The sequence below is a fragment of the Coregonus clupeaformis genome, chromosome 17 (genome assembly GCF_020615455.1).
Source record: "Coregonus clupeaformis isolate EN_2021a chromosome 17, ASM2061545v1, whole genome shotgun sequence".
In the NCBI taxonomy this organism is placed as follows: domain Eukaryota; kingdom Metazoa; phylum Chordata; class Actinopteri; order Salmoniformes; family Salmonidae; genus Coregonus; species Coregonus clupeaformis.
The window spans coordinates 41416405-41434539 of record NC_059208.1 but is presented as its reverse complement, the minus strand read 5'-3'; the positions used below and the strand labels follow the sequence as shown (position 1 = coordinate 41434539).

The 18135-nt window shown below is 42.9% G+C and overlaps 1 protein-coding gene across 1 annotated transcript; it reads right to left on the bottom strand.

Annotated features, from left to right (window-relative positions):
• Positions 1–1913: 1913 nt before the first annotated feature.
• On the bottom strand, positions 1914–16843 carry LOC121586416 (hepatic leukemia factor-like). The gene is made up of 4 exons (XM_041903073.2): positions 15559–16843; positions 7520–7942; positions 4647–4912; positions 1914–4169 (listed from the first exon to the last, which is right to left on the bottom strand). Exons 1-4 carry the CDS (start codon positions 15746–15748, stop codon positions 3954–3956), a joined length of 1095 nt encoding a protein of 364 aa, XP_041759007.2. The 5' UTR covers positions 15749–16843; the 3' UTR covers positions 1914–3953.
• Positions 16844–18135: the final 1292 nt, after the last annotated feature.

Genomic DNA, 18135 nt, shown 5'->3' with positions numbered 1-18135 from the left:
ATCAAAGTCAATCAAACTTTCAATGGTGAAATGGATACTGTGGTCCGTGTGGATCTATAATTTGAACCCATGTTACTTAACACCTGGGCGGTGCCATGCTGCTGCTGCTGCTACTGACTGGACAGATGGCAGATGGAGTTACGGGGATCTGCTTGACGCAATCCATGTTGATGAACAGCTGAACCAGCCCACTGGTTACAGGTGGCACTGGGAGCAATGGGCCACCATTTTATGATGTCTAATATGGTCTCGAGAATAGCACCATGTTAAATGGCCTTAGTGCCTCCCATTGGCGCTCCGTTGTACTTTCTGATGCTGTGTGAGTTCGATTCACTGCAGTTTCACCCAGAGAGAAGATATAAAATTATGACAACATACAAGCTTTCTCAGTGAGTAAGGATGAGTCTTTATTGGTGTTTTCAGAAAAGCCAGACCACATTCCCCAGCATCCCTATAGGCAGGATCAGTAGACATTACTGGTGCAATTGGGTAGTGGTGTGCTCATGGGACTTGTAGTTTAATTATAACAGTCACAACAGGGAGTAGTTTATAATCCAGATGGGGAAGGGAAAATAGGCTGTGCACAATACCCGCAATGCCGTTTAGTAGCATACCATCACTGTGAGGATGGGCTACAAATGCCCACAAAAAGTTGCAGTATGCATATACAGACACATAGAAAAATAGCACTGTCAAAAGTTTATAAGCTTCTGCAAACAAGTTCCAGGTATCAAAAAGTTGCTTCTTTGTCCATCAAAAGATGGGTGGTGTTAGAAGCTGGGAGATGTAGTTCAAATTCTTCCAGGGTTTCAAGTCCATAGTTTGTAGTTGTTTCAGCTTTTGTTAAATTACAAAACAAGGACAAGACTACAGTCCCCACAGTGCACCTGGAGCTTTGTACAGTCTTCAGTGGATGGTGCCAATAGTGAACAGGCTCATGGAAAATAAAGTAGAGTAAAGATGGTCTTGAAAAATACAAGGAAGATAAAATGAGAACTACATTCTCCCTTAAAAGTTGTAGCAAGGAAAATAAATATAAGAGTAATAATAATAACAACAACAATGATAATACTAGCAATCATAACTGTAATAGTAAGAAGAATAAAAAATAACATTGAATGCTATGTCTGAAATCAACAAAGACCTTAAAATCCAGAACTGGTTTTATTAGAATCTCCCTCCCAAGGTGAGTTGGTAGTACGCAGTACAATTCCATCGAATTCTACCTAATTGTACTGCCAAAATGGGCCAGCTCTGAAATGTATCCGGACAAAAAATAAAGAATCATAACTTCTGTAATCAACGTTAAGATTTATCGTAATAATTTTTTATCCCCCAGAATGCCTGAGAAATTGACAATGATTCCAATCATTTTATACTACATTTATATATTCAAGCTATGTATATTATTACATCTATAGTCACATGTTCAAGCATATATCATATACACACATATCTTGTGAGAGAATAGTTTTTGTATTTAATATTTAATAGTACATGTGTATGGTACATAAGTGCATTGTTTCATTGGGTAAAGTTGTTTAGGAGAGGTATAGACATACTCTTTTGTGTGTCAATCTATATAAGACTTCCTCTTACAATACAATACGCAAAATAAAGAACAAATAAAAATAAATAAAAGGGTATAGACAGTTCAGTTACTGTGTTGAGTTGTGTATGTTCAGATGGAGGAACAGGATGAGCACCAAAAATGATAATAATCATCATCATCATCATCATAATAATCAAACTTGGGGTGTGTTAAGTGTCAGCATGCTCAGGTTCATGCTGAACACTGCCAACTTAACCTGGGCAATCAATTCTAAACCAGTTTCACAATTCAAAATGGATCAGGAGAGGGAGAGAGACAGATTCCTGGCATATGCTGTAGAAAGTGATGAAGTGTTATTTGCCTTGACTGCTTGTGCGCTATCGTACACCGGCCCTGTGTTTCAAGGTCCAGCTTGCTTTCAGGGACAAATAAGAGTGTGTGTGTGTGTGTGTGTACATGCAGGTGTGTGTGTGTGTGTGTGTGTGTGTGTGTGTAATGTAAAAATGCATATGTTGTCACTGATCCAGCTTATTAGACTGTGTGGCTTGCCATGTTTGTTTGCGATGTGTGTGTGTCTGTGTTTGTGTCTGAGCCAAACATATTCACCCATCTACATGAATACCTGGCAACACATTTGAGCAATATTTATTCACAAACATCTGTGTGGATGCAGCTGTTCTCGTGAGAGATCACTGACTGTAGCATTTCAATTAATTTTCTCTCTCTCGCGCTCTCTCTCTCTCTCCCTCACTGCCAGACACACAATTAAAAACATTTTATTCAATAAAGGAATAAAAAATTAATAAAAAATTAAAGGGCAACTCCACCACTTTTCAAATTCATTTTTGTTATCTCCAGCACAATACCAGGGTCAATGTATGTGAAAACAGCACATTTCTAAGTTTTGTAGAAAAAATATATACATTTAAAAAGTTCTACCCGATGACATCATCAAAAGTTTAAACATTTTAAAAACAGTGATTTTCAAACACTGAGATTCGCGGTGACATGGGGAGCAAGAAAATACCCTCACTTGGGCTAGAAACTTGTTGCACCTTTCTTCTTATCTTTTTAACCACAGATCATAGAAACGCATTGTTTTCACATATGTAGACACTGGTTTGGTGTTGGAGATGATGATTATGAGGATGAAAAGTGGTGGAATTGCCCTTTAAAGGACAATTTCAAATTTTTTCAACTTCATATTCATAATCTCCAGCACCACCTCAACATCAACATATGTGAAAATTGCGTGTTTCTAAGATAAGTGTTTCCTCCAATGACATCATCGGTGTGCATCGTGTGATTTTAACCAATTATGAGTAGGCATTGCCTACTAATTGCCTACTAATTGTCCACTAACTGGTTTATGATCTAATTGGAAACACTTACCTTCCTCTATCTATTTTACTACAAAACATAGAAACGCACCATTTTCACATTTGTTGATGTTGGGGAGGTGCTGGAGATGATGAATAGGAAGTAAAAAAAAAAAAAAAACATCCCTTTAAGTGCTTGAACGAACCCACAAGAACAAAATTACAACTATACAATGATTATTTAATCTTCTATCTGTTTATGTCCACAATCTTTAACTAAGATACATCTCCTCTCTCGCCGCCATGTTATCCCTGGATACAACCATTATACATTCTCTATTACGACCTCAGACCTCTAACCCCTCTATCTTAACAGCTTCTAAGTTCAAAATATATCATTTATCCATCTACCCTATTGTTAAAACATCTTCATATAGCCCCTATCTCTCTACTAAACTCACCCATATATAAAATATACAAAATATTATTTCCAAAATCTCCTCTGAACTGTCTGTCTTTGCAAATATAAAAATATACAGTTTTCCTATGTTGAAATCTCTTTGCTTTCTTCTCTCCTGCCCACCTCTCCTACTCCTCCTCTTCTAGTTATAGCTCATTCTCTGTTTTCTAGTTCGCCCATGCCTCCCTCCCTGCCCAGTACAGTTCAAAAATATACATGTTTTGTCATAGAAATAATTACACTATTCTCCCCTGGCTTGTCTCCTTGTCTTTATCTTAAAAACATTAGTTGTCTGTATGATTTGAACACACCCATCTGAATTGGTGCGCGTATGGCCTGCGCATTACCCGCAAAAACACTGCAATGCACCTGATATAAACGCTGAATGATGTCACGACGTCCAGGTGACACAACCTGTCAAAGAGACACAGGAAGTGAAACCAGCATAGCACAGATACACAAAATGGAGGCTGCACTCACTACAACACTGTAGGCTACTCACAACATGGATGCATACGCCAGGTGTCATACAATGTTTACGTCATGTCTACGTAGGCCGTACGCGCACCGCCTCAACTAAAGTGCCTTCTCACCCTCTCCTCCCTCCTCTTCTTCTTCTTCCTCACAAGTCTCCGTGTCGGCTCTCAAACTTGTTGAGGATGTTGCGGCAGCGGCCCAGCTCCTTGCGCATGTCGGCCACTTCCTGTCTGAGAGCAGCGTTCTCTCGCTCCAGGAAGGCAGCACGCACCGTGATCTGGTTCTCCTTGAGGCGCCGGGCGTCACGTGAGCGTTTGGCCGCCTCGTTGTTCTTGTAGCGCCGGCTCCAGTACTTGTCGTCCTACAGGAGTCACCGCAAAGTAGAAGCATGTTGTGGGGGTGTGTGGGGGAAAAGGAGGGAAGAGAGGAGGAGAGGAGAGGGGCAGGAAGGGTCCGTTTTGTGATGGCAAGGGGGGAAGGAGGAGAGGTGTCACAACTGAGGATTGTAATTGCACACTTGAAGCATGTACTGTATATAACGTTTTTATACAAGTTTGTGCCTTACTAACAATGCCGTCACAATTAGCTACTCTACAGAAAGCGATATGAAAGTTTCCTACCTCATTCTTACCATGTTATTGCATGCACATCTACATACCAGTTCAAACTTGCCACTTTTGCCCCTTCCCAATGTGTGCCCTCCCTTGAGGCATGTCCCCATTGTCATTCACTTGAGTAAGAAGGAAGTTGCCCCGCTTCGTATGATGACATCATGTTGCTAACTTTACCTTTAAGCTTCTTCTACATTTAAAGCCAAGAATTGCAAGAAATGTAGTACCTTCTGCTCATCTGGCACCAGCATCTTACGGGCCTTCTTAATCATGGGCTGTGGCTTGAGCTCCTCGTCCGAGAAGCGGTGCCTCCTGGGGTCGAAGACCTCCTGGCCCGGCACGCTGGACAGCGCCACGTCCGCCGGGTCCGGGTCAAAGTTCACCATGACGTCAGCGGTGCCGTTGGTGACCAGTGGGCCTCCTGGCGGCCCGGGGAGACAGGAGGAGGAGGTGGTGGAGGAGGGCGAGAGGTCAGGAGGCATGACCTGGCCACCTATATGGAGAGAGGCCAACAAAAACAAACTTGTGGTTGGTCACATGCTTCACACCGTGGCCACGGTGAAGGCTCAAAGCCTCCAGCATGCCGAGAATAAGGTAAAGCGGATTCGTTATTTCTGTGTTTATAGTGGCATCATCACACATTACATGTTTATAAGCAGTCTGCTGCATGGTGGCTGCAGTGATACTGGTCGGCCACCAGGTGGAAGCAGAGACTACATCAGTCAGTCATCATGGGGTTGAGCTGGCAGCTAGCTGGCTGATCCAGGATAAACCAGCACCAAAGCCCAATCCTAATAACAACCATTTTGGGCAAACAGTTGAAACTGATCCAAGAACAATGCTGCTGTGTAAACAACCTTTTACATGCAGCTCTAAGCTTTCTTATGGCCATTGCTCTCTCCCCTCTTTTACCTTTGGTCAATGTCATACTATATTACCCTCAGTCAGTAGAATATGCATTATCTTTAAAGTAGTAGTTCCCTATTTTACAACTTGATGTTAGATGGTTCCTCACCCTGAAAGTAATCTATGTAATCCATGGTTCAGTTTTCTTTAAACAGCCACTACAAACTTCAGCTATCCTTAGCCACCACAAGATAACAATCAAATCAAATCAAATTGTATTTGTCACATACACGTGTTTAGCAGATGTTATAGCGAGTGTAGCGAAATGCTTGTGCTTCTAGCTCCGACAGTGCAGTAATATCTCACAATTTCACAACATATACCCAATACACACAAAAAAGTAAGGAATGGGATTTAAGAATATATACATATATGGACAAGCAATGACAGAGCGGCATGGACTAAGATACAGAAGAATATTATAGAATAGAATGCAGTATATACATATGAGATGAGTAGTGCAAGATATGTAAACATTATTAAAGTGGCCAGTGATTGTGACACACACACACAAACAATACACCTCACCTTTCATTTCACAGCAGTCTTTCCCTCAGTCTTTGTCAACAACATGTCATTCTGAAATGTTATGTCACAATGTTGTTCAGTGTGTAAAGACACTGGTATGGCAACATGGTGGTGTTATCTCTGCAATGTCAATCTCTCTGCTTCTTTATGCTAGGCTAGTCTTATGCAATGTTATGCTCTCTCTCTCTCTCTCTCTTTCTCCTCTCTCTCTCTCTCTCTCTCTCTCTCTCTCTCTCTCTCTCTCTCTCTCTCTCTCTCTCTCTCTCTCTCTCTCTCTCTCTCTCTCTCTCTCTCTCTCTCTCTCTCTCTCTCTCTCTCTCTCTCTCTCTCCTTTACTTCCCCTCTATGCCTCTCTCCCTCCAACCCCTCCCTCTTCCTCCGCCCCTCCCTTCCCGTCTCTCTCTCGCTCCATTGCTCTCTGCATCGGCACGTGACATGACGCCTGCACATGGCCCAAGCGTGTGAGAGAGGGAGGGGAGAGAGGGAGCAAGAGGGAGGGAGAGATAGAGTGACAGGTTTCCGTCTCTCTCTCTGTGCAGTTTTTACTGTACTGCAGAGTCTTCCTTAACCCTTTCCTCTCCACATTTCATTAAAATGAATAATTGTGGTGGTAAAAGAGGGGAGGGGAGATCTTAAGTTAACCTCACCATTTCTATGATTGATTCCTAAATTTGTTTATTTCTCTAAGCTAAGGTGTCACTCTGATTGTTGCAATGATTTATCAGATCTGCAAAATGGTATGAAGTATTTGTAAACTCTGAGTGGTTGTTTTGGACCCGGTACCAGATCTGGCAAGAATGTTTTGTCAGAAAATAAAAAGTGACATATCATTTGAAGGCTACAGTCCTTGTCTTTTTGGAAATCGAACTCAAATCTTACTGCTGGCAATGTCATAAGAATCTCCCCCTGCACCCCATGGAGTATGCAATGTTGGTCAAGTCACCAAAAGTGCAAACATTTAGTATGCATGGAAAGGGTACACCCTGATGGTTATTGTAAAGCATGTGTTTGTAGTTTTGTAGTTTTGAAAACGAAATGTACTTTATGAAGGTAGTATACAATATTATGCGTGGTTTAGAAAATGGCACCAGAGGGCGTCAGAGTTTAAGAGGTTAATAACCATAAAGCCACAAGTGTCAAAATAAAGGGCAGTGAAAAGTCTATTGGACTAGTTGTTTGAGACTATACCCTGTCTTTTTACCCTTTTTATATAGCATCTGCTATTTTTTTTGTCCCCTGTCCCATGCTCATCTTCCGCAAGCATCATGCCACCAATTTCACACTAGACGTTAGGAGATTTGGGGATTTTCGGATGCATCAATGCACAATGATGCATTTGTACTTTGGAATAAAGCACAAAGCCGTTCCATTGGCTCTCCTACATACTTGTTTTTGCCTTTGAGCTCCACAAACTGCCGTTCTTTCCCCCACCAATGCCGACCTAGGGCATGTTGAGGATGGTGCAACTACTGCAATGACGGTTCCAGTCATCTTGTAACATTGTCGATCTTCCGCACACAAGATTTGCACAGACACATACCAACGCAAAACACGCAAACATATGGTCAAAAAGAAACAAACACTCGCATGGACACAATCAAACACACACACATACATACCTACACCCACCCACACCCTCCCCTCCTTTACCACACACCCTACTAACCATGTAGGCATTCGGGCCCTCCCATCATGCCTGGCAGTCCGTTTGGTGGTGGCGGCACATTGTCCAGGCCCAGCAGCGAGGAGGAGGAAGATGAGGAGGACATGGAGGATGATGAAGAAGAACATGGCGGAGGGGAGGACGGCGGGCACTGGGAGCTCTGGTTGGGCACGGCCGACTGCAGGGAGCTCTGCGAGGGCACCTGGGCGCTGGCGCTGGAGCCGTTGCCACCTTTGCTGTGCATGGCCATGCCGTTCTCAGTCAGAAACTCCTCCAGGTCCATGTACTGCAGCTGGAAGAGGCCACCGTCGCTGCAGGGCAGCGTGCGCTCCCACAGATGGGGCCCCAGGAAGGCCGACTGGGAAGGCCGGCCGCCTGGGCCTCCACCCATGGAGTCCTCTTCTGAGTCCTGGGGCTTGTCTTTGTCTGTTAGTGGGAGATTGAGAGAGATTGAGAGAGAGATTGAGAGAGAGAGAGAGAGAGAGAGAGAGAGAGAGAGAGGGGGGGGATGGGATATGCGTCAACAGCAACCCTGCATTATCATCAACAGCAGATTAGTTCATTTCCTCAGTGAAAACAATGTACTGAGCAAATGTCAAATTGGCTTTTTACCAAATTACCATAGGACAGACCACGTATTCACACTGCACACCCTAATTGACAAACAAACAAAACAAAACAAAGGCAAAGTCTTCTCATGCTTTGTTGATTTCAAAAAAGCTTTTGACTCAATTTGGCATGAGGGTCTGCTATACAAATTGATGGAAAGTGGGGTTGGGGTAAAAACATACGACATTATAAAATCCATGTACACAAACACAAGTGTGCGGTTAAAATTGGCAAAAAACACACACATTTCTTTCCACAGGGCCGTGGGGTGAGACAGGGATGCAGTTTAAGCCCCACCCTCTTCACCCAACTCGAATCTGAAGTCAAATGTCTACTGTTTGCTGATGATCTGGTGCTTCTGTCACCAACCAAGGAGGGCCTACAGCAGCACCTAGATCTTCTGCACAGATTCTGTCAGACCTGGGCCCTGACAGTAAATCTCAGTAAGACAAAGATAATGGTGTTCCAAAAAAGGTCCAGTTGCCAGGACCACAAATACAAATTCCATCTAGACACCGTTGCCCTAGAGCACACAAAAAATGATACATACCTCGGCCTAAACATCAGCGCCACAGATAACTTCCTCAAAGCTGTGAACGATCTGAGAGACAAGGCAAGAAGGGCCTTCTTTGCCATCAAAAGGAACATCAAATTCAACATACCAATTAGGATCTGGCAAAAAAATACTTAAATCAGTTATAGAACCCATTGCGCTTTATGGTTGTGAGGTCTGGGGTCCGCTCACCAACCAAGAATTCACAAAATGGGACAAACACCAAATTGAGACTCTGCATGCAGAATTCTGCAAAAAATATCCTCCGTGTACAACAAAAAATACAAAATAATGCATGCAGAGCAGAATTAGGCCGATACCTACTAATTATCAAAATCCAGAAAAGAGCCGTTAAATTTTATAACCACTTAAAAGGAAGCTATTCCCAAACCTTCCATAACAAAGACATCACCTACAGAGAGATGAACTTGGAGAAGAGTCCCCTAAGTAAGCTGGTCCTGGGGCTCTGTTCACAAACACAAACAGACCCCACAGAGCCCCAGGACAACAACAACAACAACACAATTAGACCCAACCAAATCATGAGAAAACAAAAAGAGAATTACTTGACACATTGGAAAGAATTAACAAAAAAACAGAGCAAACTAGAATGCTATTTGGCCCTAAACAGAGAGTACACAGTGGCAGAATACCTGACCACTGTGACTGACCCAAACTTAAGGAAAGCTTTGACTATGTACAGACTCAGTGAGCATAGCCTTGCTATTGAGAAAGGCCGCCGTAGGCAGACCTGGCTCTCAAGAGAAGACAGGCTATGTGCAAACTGCCCACAAAATGAGGTGGAAACTGAGCTGCACTTCCTAACCTCCTGCCAAATGTATGACCATATTAGAGACACATATTTCCCTCAGATTACAGAGATCCACAAAGAATTCGAAAAAACAAACCCAATTTTGATAAACTCCCTTATCTACTGGGTGAAAAATCACAGTGTGCCATCACAGCAGCAAGATTTGTGACCTATTGCCACAAGAAAAGGGCAACCAGTGAAGAACAAACACCATTGTAAATACAACCCATATTTATGTTTCTTTATTTTCCTATTTGTACTTTAACTATTTGCACATTGTTACAACACTGTATGTATACATAATATGACATTTGAAAAGTATTTATTCTTTTGGAACTTCTGAATGCAATGTTTACTGTTAATATTTATTGTTTATTTGAGTTTGGTTTATTCTCTACTTGCTTTGGCAATGTTAACATACGTTTCCATGCCAATAAAGCCCTTAAATTGAAACTGAATTGAGAGAGAGAGAGAGAGAGAGAGAGAGAGAGAGAGAGAGAGAGAGAGAGAGAGAGAGAGAGAGAGAGAGAGAGAGAGAGAGAGAGAGAGAGAGAGAGAGAGAGAGAGAGAGAGAGAGAGAGAGAGAGAGAGAGGGAAAGAGCGAGGGGGGGGAGGGGGAGAGAGAGCGAGCGAGCACGAAAGAAAGAGAGAGAACATTGAGGAGAAGAGATAGCGTTTCCATGCCAATAAAGCCCTTAAATTGAAATTGAATTGAGAGAGAGAGAGAGAGCATGAAAGAAAGAGAGAGAACATTTTGAGAAGAGATAGCGAGAGAGAGAGAGAGCACGAAAGAGAGAGAACATTTTGAGAATAGATAACGAGAGAGAGAGAGAGAGAGCACGAAAGAAAGAGAGAGACCATTTTGAGAAGAGATAGCGAGAGAGAGAGAGAGAGAGAGAGCACGAAAGAAAGAGAGAACATTTTGAGAAGAGATAGCGAGAGAGAGAGAGAGCACGAAAGAAAGAGAGAGAACATTCTGAGGATGAGAGTGAGAGAGAGAGAGATGGAGAGAGAGAGAGATATGGAGAGAAGAGATATGGAGAGAGAGAGAGAGAGAGAGAGAGAGAGAGCGAGCACGAAAGAAAGAGAGAGAACATTTTGAGGAGAAGATATAGTGAGAGAGAGAGACAGAGAGAGAGAGACAGAGAGAGAGAGACAGAGAGAGAGAGAGAGAGAGAGAGAGAGAGAGAGAGAGAGAGGGAGAGAGATATGGAGAGAAGAGATATGGAGAGAAAGATAGCATTTTGAGGAGAAGAGAGAGAGAGAGAGAGAGAGAGAGAGAGAGAGAGAGAGAGAGAGAGAGAGAGAGAGAGAGAGAGAGGGTGATTGAGAGAGATAGATGGAGAGAGATATGGAGAGAAGAGATATGGAGAGAGAGAGATAGCATTTTGAGGAGAAGAGAGAGAGAGAGAGAGAGAGAGAGAGAGAGAGAGAGAGAGAGAGAGAGAGAGAGAGAGAGAGAGAGAGAGAGAGAGAGAGAGAGAGAGAGAGAGAGAGAGAGAGAGAGAGAGAGAGAGAGAGAGTGATGGAGAGAGATAGATGGAGAGAGATATGGAGAGAAGAGATATGGAGAGAGAGAGATAGCATTTTGAGGAGAAGAGAGAGAGAGAGAGAGAGAGAGAGAGAGAGAGAGAGAGAGAGAGAGAGAGAGAGAGAGAAAGAAGAGTCATTGAGTGCAACAATCCAGCCTCTTCAGTGTTCATCCCTGCTGTCTCTTATCATCACATAATCTGCCTGGGAGCCTCGTGCCCTCATCAGCTCTGCAGGCAACCAACCGCCATTACATGGATGCATCAGCAACAGTGGCAGCAGTCTTCCCATTCACACACAGGCTGCCTGACAAATGTGAGGAAGGGAGTGAGATGCTATGCAAATATCATGAAGGTGGACTGAAATCCTACTCTGATATCATGAAGAAGAAGTGAGATGCTAAGCTAACATAATGAAGGAGTGAGATGCTACGCTAACATAATGAAGGAAGAGTGAGATGATATGCTAACATAATGAGGAAAGAGTGAGATGCTAGGCTAACATCATGAGGAAAGAATGAGATGCTATGGTAACATTATTAGCAGAGGTGGCATCATCTGGTGTCTCAGCCCTCATCCCCTTGAGTTGAAGGCTTGGCGAGGGTAATAAGGGGAGGCGAGAGAAATCAGATTAATGAGCAAGGAGAGGGGGCTCAAAAATGGGGGATGACTATCAGTGTGACCCCGCTGAGAGCTAGGCAGAGGCAGAGGATTTCTCAGAGACAGGGAAGACGGGGTAGGGGAAAGGGTGACAGGCCTGATTCATAGTGTGATGATCACACCAGGGCTGTACTGGCGGCTCTGGACAGCACAGCACATAATTGTCAGCACGCACACACACGCAGATGGGAGATGGAGAGGAGCGAGACATGTAGGAGGGAAGAGAGAGTGGAGAAAAAAAAGGAATGCTAAATAAGCAAGACTGACAGGAGAGAGGATAGAGAAGACATGAGAAATTAAAGCAGTGAGAGGAGAGAAAGGGAGAGGGGAGAAAGGGAGAGGGGAGAAAGGGAGAGGGGAGAAAGGGAGAGGGGAGAAAGGGAGAGGAGAGAAAGGGAGAGGGGAGAAAGGGAGAGGGGAGAAAGGGAGAGGGGGGAAAGGGAGAGGGGAGAAAGGGAGAGGAGAGAAAGGGAGAGGGGAGAAAGGGAGAGGGGAGAAAGGGAGAGGGGGGAAAGGGAGAGGGGAGAAATGGAGAGGGGAGAAAGGGAGAGGAGAGAATGGGAGAGGGGAGAAAGGGAGAGGGGAGAAAGGGAGAGGGGAGAAAGGGAGATGGGAGAAAGGTAGAGGAGAGAAAGGGAGAGGGGAGAAAGGGAGAAACAAGCGATGCAAAATCAGAGAGAGAAGAGAGGGAACAGAGGAGTAATTTGAGGGGATGGAGACAGAACAAGGTGATAGGGGGAATGAATATAAGAGGAGATGGGTTGATAAAGGAAAGGGAAGAGGAGATTAAAGAGATTCAGATAGGAGGAGAGATGGCTGATAGGGCGATATTGGGGGATGAGAGGAAATATAGCAGATGATAATAAAGAGGGTGAGGAGAGAAAGAAGAGGGAGTACAAATAGGAGGAGATGAGAGAAAATGATAGAAGATAGAGAGATATGCAATGCAAAGAAAAAAAGAGGGACGAGAAAAGAGATAGAAGTGAAGGGGGAGTGAGGGAGATGTGAGAAGTGCAAGAGGAGTGAATGAGGAGATTTGGTAAACGTGCTAGAGGATGGAGAGGAGAATAGACGAGGGAGAGAGGAGAGATGCGCACAGCGAGTGGGTGTATATGAGGGCGTCGAACAAAGCAAGCTGACCAGGGAGAGAAATGTACTGTTTTTGTTCGAAGGGAAATGCATCATGCATCGAAGCCACAGGCAACTAACTATTTTGGATGCAAAAAACACTCGACTCCATCTCATGTAATAAAACCCTTCTCCATCCCTTAACATTAGTGATGCACCACGACTATGCATGCTCTGATGGTGAACTTGATGCTGGTAGGCCCTTTGTGCTTGGACTCCATTGGAGGAGCTGTCAGTCTTGGTCAGCATCATCTCTCACACAAAGACCATCCATGTAAATGGTGGAGGGATGTTGTTCAACTATATAGCCACCAGGGGGAGGATGTTAGCCAATGTGATTGTTTGTGTACAGCCAGAAGCTGACTGAGGTTGTGACATCCCTTTAACTTAAACGTTAAGTCCCCTATTTAGGTTCTGGACCGGTTCCGACCGTCATTTTTGTGTACAGAGCACTCTGCGAACGGCATAACATAAATTGCTGCGCACTCAGTGAAAGCTCTGGTTGTCCCGCTCCACATGCTGCTCTCCTCACTCATCTGAGATGCAGTATGTGAAATCTGACACCTAATTTGCATAGGGAGCGACACATCACATTTTCTGGCCTATCAAGACAAAGGATCAATTTCCTCTGGCTGTGAACCTTGCAGCTCCACTTCCAATGAATATGGCATATGAAACGGGAAAGCCTAGCGATTGCAGCAAAAGCAGTATCATCTCGCTGTGATGTTCTCAGATGGATTTAGAGCTCTCGACATGAAAAAATACAAAATCATTTTGTAGAATTTAAACAAGACCACTTTCAATTGCTCAAAGAGCAACTTCGTGCTTAAAGCTGAAGTTGTAACAAGTTAGCAGGCGTTTGAATGCCGTCTCTGCGTCGCTGGGCAGAAAATTGTCTGTCGTCAGTTATATGAAATGATGCCAATTTTGTACTGTCACTAAGTGTGATCATATTTATTTCACAGTTATAAGAAAGGTGGAATATTATAGTAAGTAATTTATCATTTGATTGTTACTATATTTAGAAAGCATTTCAATAATGTCAAGCCCTATTTCCCCACTTTTGTTGAATTCATAGGTTGCACCTCCGTCACTCGGTTGCGTCATACCATTGTTATGAACGTTCTCAAGCTGCCCTCTACCAGCGGCGCAATAGTGGTGCCCTAAAGTCGTGATAAGCCCAGTCATTCTGGACGGAGGCTAACAACTGTTTAGTGTAAATTACACTATAGTGCCAGGAAATACGATGGCATTGCTAAAGTAGTGAAATGTTTAGTAGGAAACAACTTTGCCAGCATTATCATGTCGCCAAATTTACTTTAGACAGATGGCAATGTTGTCATTAGCTAGCAAAGTTCGTCAAACAATAGCTAGCAATGCTAACCTTAGCTAGCTAAAATCAGGTGACCTCCCCTCAATCTTAGCTAAATTGTACTGCATCTAAAGTCAATCTGGCAACATCAAAATGATGACAAAAGGTTTTCCTACAAATTATTTGCCTCCCTTTGAATGGCATTGTATTTCCAAGGCACTGTAATGCACTTTTGATTAAATCTTCATCAGCGCTCATTGACGATGCATTGAGTAGAATGCTCAGTTGGGCATCAGTCCAAAGTGAACATTCAAAACAATATTGTAATGAACATGCAACCCATGAATAGGAAGAAAATCATCCATGATTTTTCACATTTCCATCATAAAAGTACTGTGAATTTGAGCTTGTGTCGGTAAAAAATAACTACACCTCAGCAACTTGTAAAGATGTTTACCAGAAAGGTGAGATTTTAATCTTTCTGGCAGTATAATTACTAGGTATTGCTTATGGCACTCATGATAAATAATTTATTTTGGGTATGTCTATTTAGGCAGAAATCTACAATTTTTACATTTAGTTAACATTTGACCATTTAAAATGGATCTAGTGTGAAAATCAATGTTTGTTGGATTGAGAACTGGTGTTAGACATCCTTATACACTGAGTGTACAAAACATTAGGAACACCGGCTCTTTCCCTGACATAGACTGACCAGGTGAATCCAGGTGAAAACTATGATCCCTTATTGATGTCACTTCAATTAGTGTAGATGAAGGGGAGGGGTCAGGTTTAACAAAATAGTTTTAAGCCTTGAGATTGTGTATGTGTGCCATTCAGAGGGTGAATGGGCAAGACAAAGGAACTGGGTACGGTAGTAGGTGCCATGTACCAGGTACCAGGTGCACGGGTTTGAGTGTGTCAAGAACTGCAATGCTGCTGTTTTTCCATGCTCAACAGTTTCCCCTTTGGGCCAGCATCCCTGTGGAACACTTTTCGACACCTTGTAGAGTCCATGCCCCGACGAATTGAGACTGTTCTGAGGGCAAAAGGCGGTGTAACTAAATATTAGGAAGGTGTTCATAATGTTTTGTACACTCAGTGTACATCAATATCATGAGCTATGACCTTATTGAAGGTCTTTATTGAAGGATAATAGCACTAATGTTCTACGCTGTGTGTGTACGTGTGTGTTCTTGTTGCTGTGTTGTCTTACAAATATGAAGCTATTGCCATAAGTAATGCATGATACAAGACAAAGCAAGAATTATCAAGTCTATACGCTTTATATTTATAAACATGAAACCAAACCAACGAAATGAAAATAAAGATTGCAGGCCAGCCTGTGTGTGTGTGTATTTATTTATTTTAACATTTCATATGCATGAACTTTCCCCTTCCCTCCCTCACTGCCCCCACCACACACATAACAAACCTCACCTTTCATTGCACAGCAGTCTTTCGCTCGCTGGTCAGCCTTGATGGGCAGCTGTAGAAGAGTCTTGAGGCTGGCCATGGAGTTCAAGTGTCCGCCGGTCGGGACACTGCCCGCGAGGTTACCCGTACCGAACTGTGGCCTCGCTCCGGCCAGGAGGTCAGGCGGTAGGAGCTGTGTGAGCGGCCTAGACATTGGTACGCCGTTGATTCCCACGGTGGAATGAAGGCGGAATATATCCGATTAATCCACAAATGATTGACTGGCTGTCAGCGGGTTCACAACACAGTGACGTGATGATTAAAAAGGTGGACAGGTGGGCAGCTGAATACACACTGCTAGACCAACTGTTATTTACCTCATTCGAACACCGAATGGTAGCCAATCTAAATATGAATTAAGAAAGTGCTAGAGAATAATAGTGAAATTCGACATGACAAATATAAACTATAGTTGCTCTTCCAACTTTCCATGAAAAAATCAAAAGTGAAAATGATGTCCTCAAAGAATTGTCCATGGTAAAATAAAAGTGTTCGATTCAATAATCTTGCCAGATGCAATGGGCCCTTTAAGAGTAAATCTCTTATCCCAGCCTCTATCTATGAGATAAACAAAGTTGGACTTCAGCGCTCAGACGAAAAATGCCTTGCTTGATGATGATGTCCGTTTATTTGAGGATAATAGGCATCACACCGAGTTGATTTTCTTCTTGACCTGGACAAAAATATTCCCCCAAAAATGTTAACAACTGAAATGGATTATGGAGCAATGCCTAGAATATAACGGACAGCATTGAAGGTGTAGTCCTACGTAAAGTCCCAAAACTCAAATAAGTGAATGTGTGTGGAGGGGGGGGGGTGATATGAGGGGGTAAAGGCTTCGTCAAATAATATCCAACAACATGAGAGTAGTATAGATGTTGATGTCCCTTGTTTTTCCTCTCCCACTTAGTCGCTCTCTCTCCCTCCCTCTTTCTCTGTCGTTATTTTTGTCGTTCACCTTCACTCACTCTCTCCCTGCCTTTCTGTAGGCTGCCAGCAAGGAAGCATCCAAGCGCGGCGCGGCAAGAGTCAACTGGAATGAACACCCACCGCTCTCGTGACATCACCGCTCACCGGGAATTGGCGCTGGGGGAGAGGCTGATTAATATTCATGATCCACACCTACTAAAACGCCCCAAACAGCATTCATGAGTCCCTCCCCTTCATAAGCAAACCGGTCACAGAAGGAGTTGTTGAAGACTGTACTCAAACCACGCCCACTATAACAAGTCGCCTCCTGCATAACTTTTAACGCCCCTCCTGGTGATGGAACCGATGAAACACGTGGTTGACTTTACTGTCAATCATAAAACTAAACCAGTAACTATGAGATTAATGGACCAACATACATATATATCTGATTAATTGATTATGATCACGGGTCCTGTAGGCTACACAAACTCCACAGCTGTAGCCAATCCTATGCCAACACAAGAATGGAATTGCTTTGCACTGTCCAGTAGCCTCTCTTTATTTTCAAAGATTTTACCAATAAATTCCTTGTAGGCTACCTGGGGTGTGGGCTATCTCTGTAATTTAAATTAATTTAAAACAAATCATTCAAATCATCAATAATATTGCATTTAATCCGCCCAAAATGTGAAAATCAGTGTTTTGGCCGAAACAAAATATCTCCCTACCACTTTAAGAACCATTCCTGCTCTCGAAGGAGCACATGGCCCTGGCACGCTCGATGCTGCCTACCGGCAGCCTTGCCTCGCTACGATTGGTTCAAATTAGGTCAGTCTCTGCCCTTTGCAGAACGCTATTGGACAAAACTAGGTCATTGGCTTCGCCCAAAGACTTCCCCATGGTAGGGCCGCGTGAGACAGAGAAGTAAAACAGGCAAGTGAGCCCAGTGAGATTTAATGGATTAGTGTTTCATTTAACAAGATCCAGAGATAATATGGAATTTGTTTTGACATGTATTAAAGTATTTAGTTGGTGACCACCCCACATTGTAATAGTTTGGCTTGATAACTTTCCTTATAGTATTCCAATAATGACAATATACTATTAACACTTGGCCCTACTAATAATATATTCAAGCCTAATAATAAGCGTCAACACTTAAAATATATCTATAAAAGGAACTTCTCTATACTACCCCTCAAGCTAATATTTGCTTTGAAAGTTAAATAATCATCTTCATAGTCATAACTAACTTCCCCTTTATGAGTCACACTTCTGAAATACAACAGCTTAATCAATGTGCCATCTTAAAAAGTACTTAAAAACACACTTTGAGTCACACTTCTGAAGGATAACAGCTTAATTGATGAGACATCTTACAAAATACATAAAAACACACTCCTGAGGGACTGTGTTTAGGAAAAGTAGAACATACCATCAAATCCACATCACAACTCCTTGTTAAATTTAAAATACAATACATTTTTTAAAAGACAGACATTCATGTTTTATATTATTTATATTATTCACATGATGGTGCCTTTCAATAGAGTGGGGGATATGTTGGGATTTACATTGAATGAACAACATGGATTGTCTGCCTTGACAATCCCAAATTTGAGTGTTATT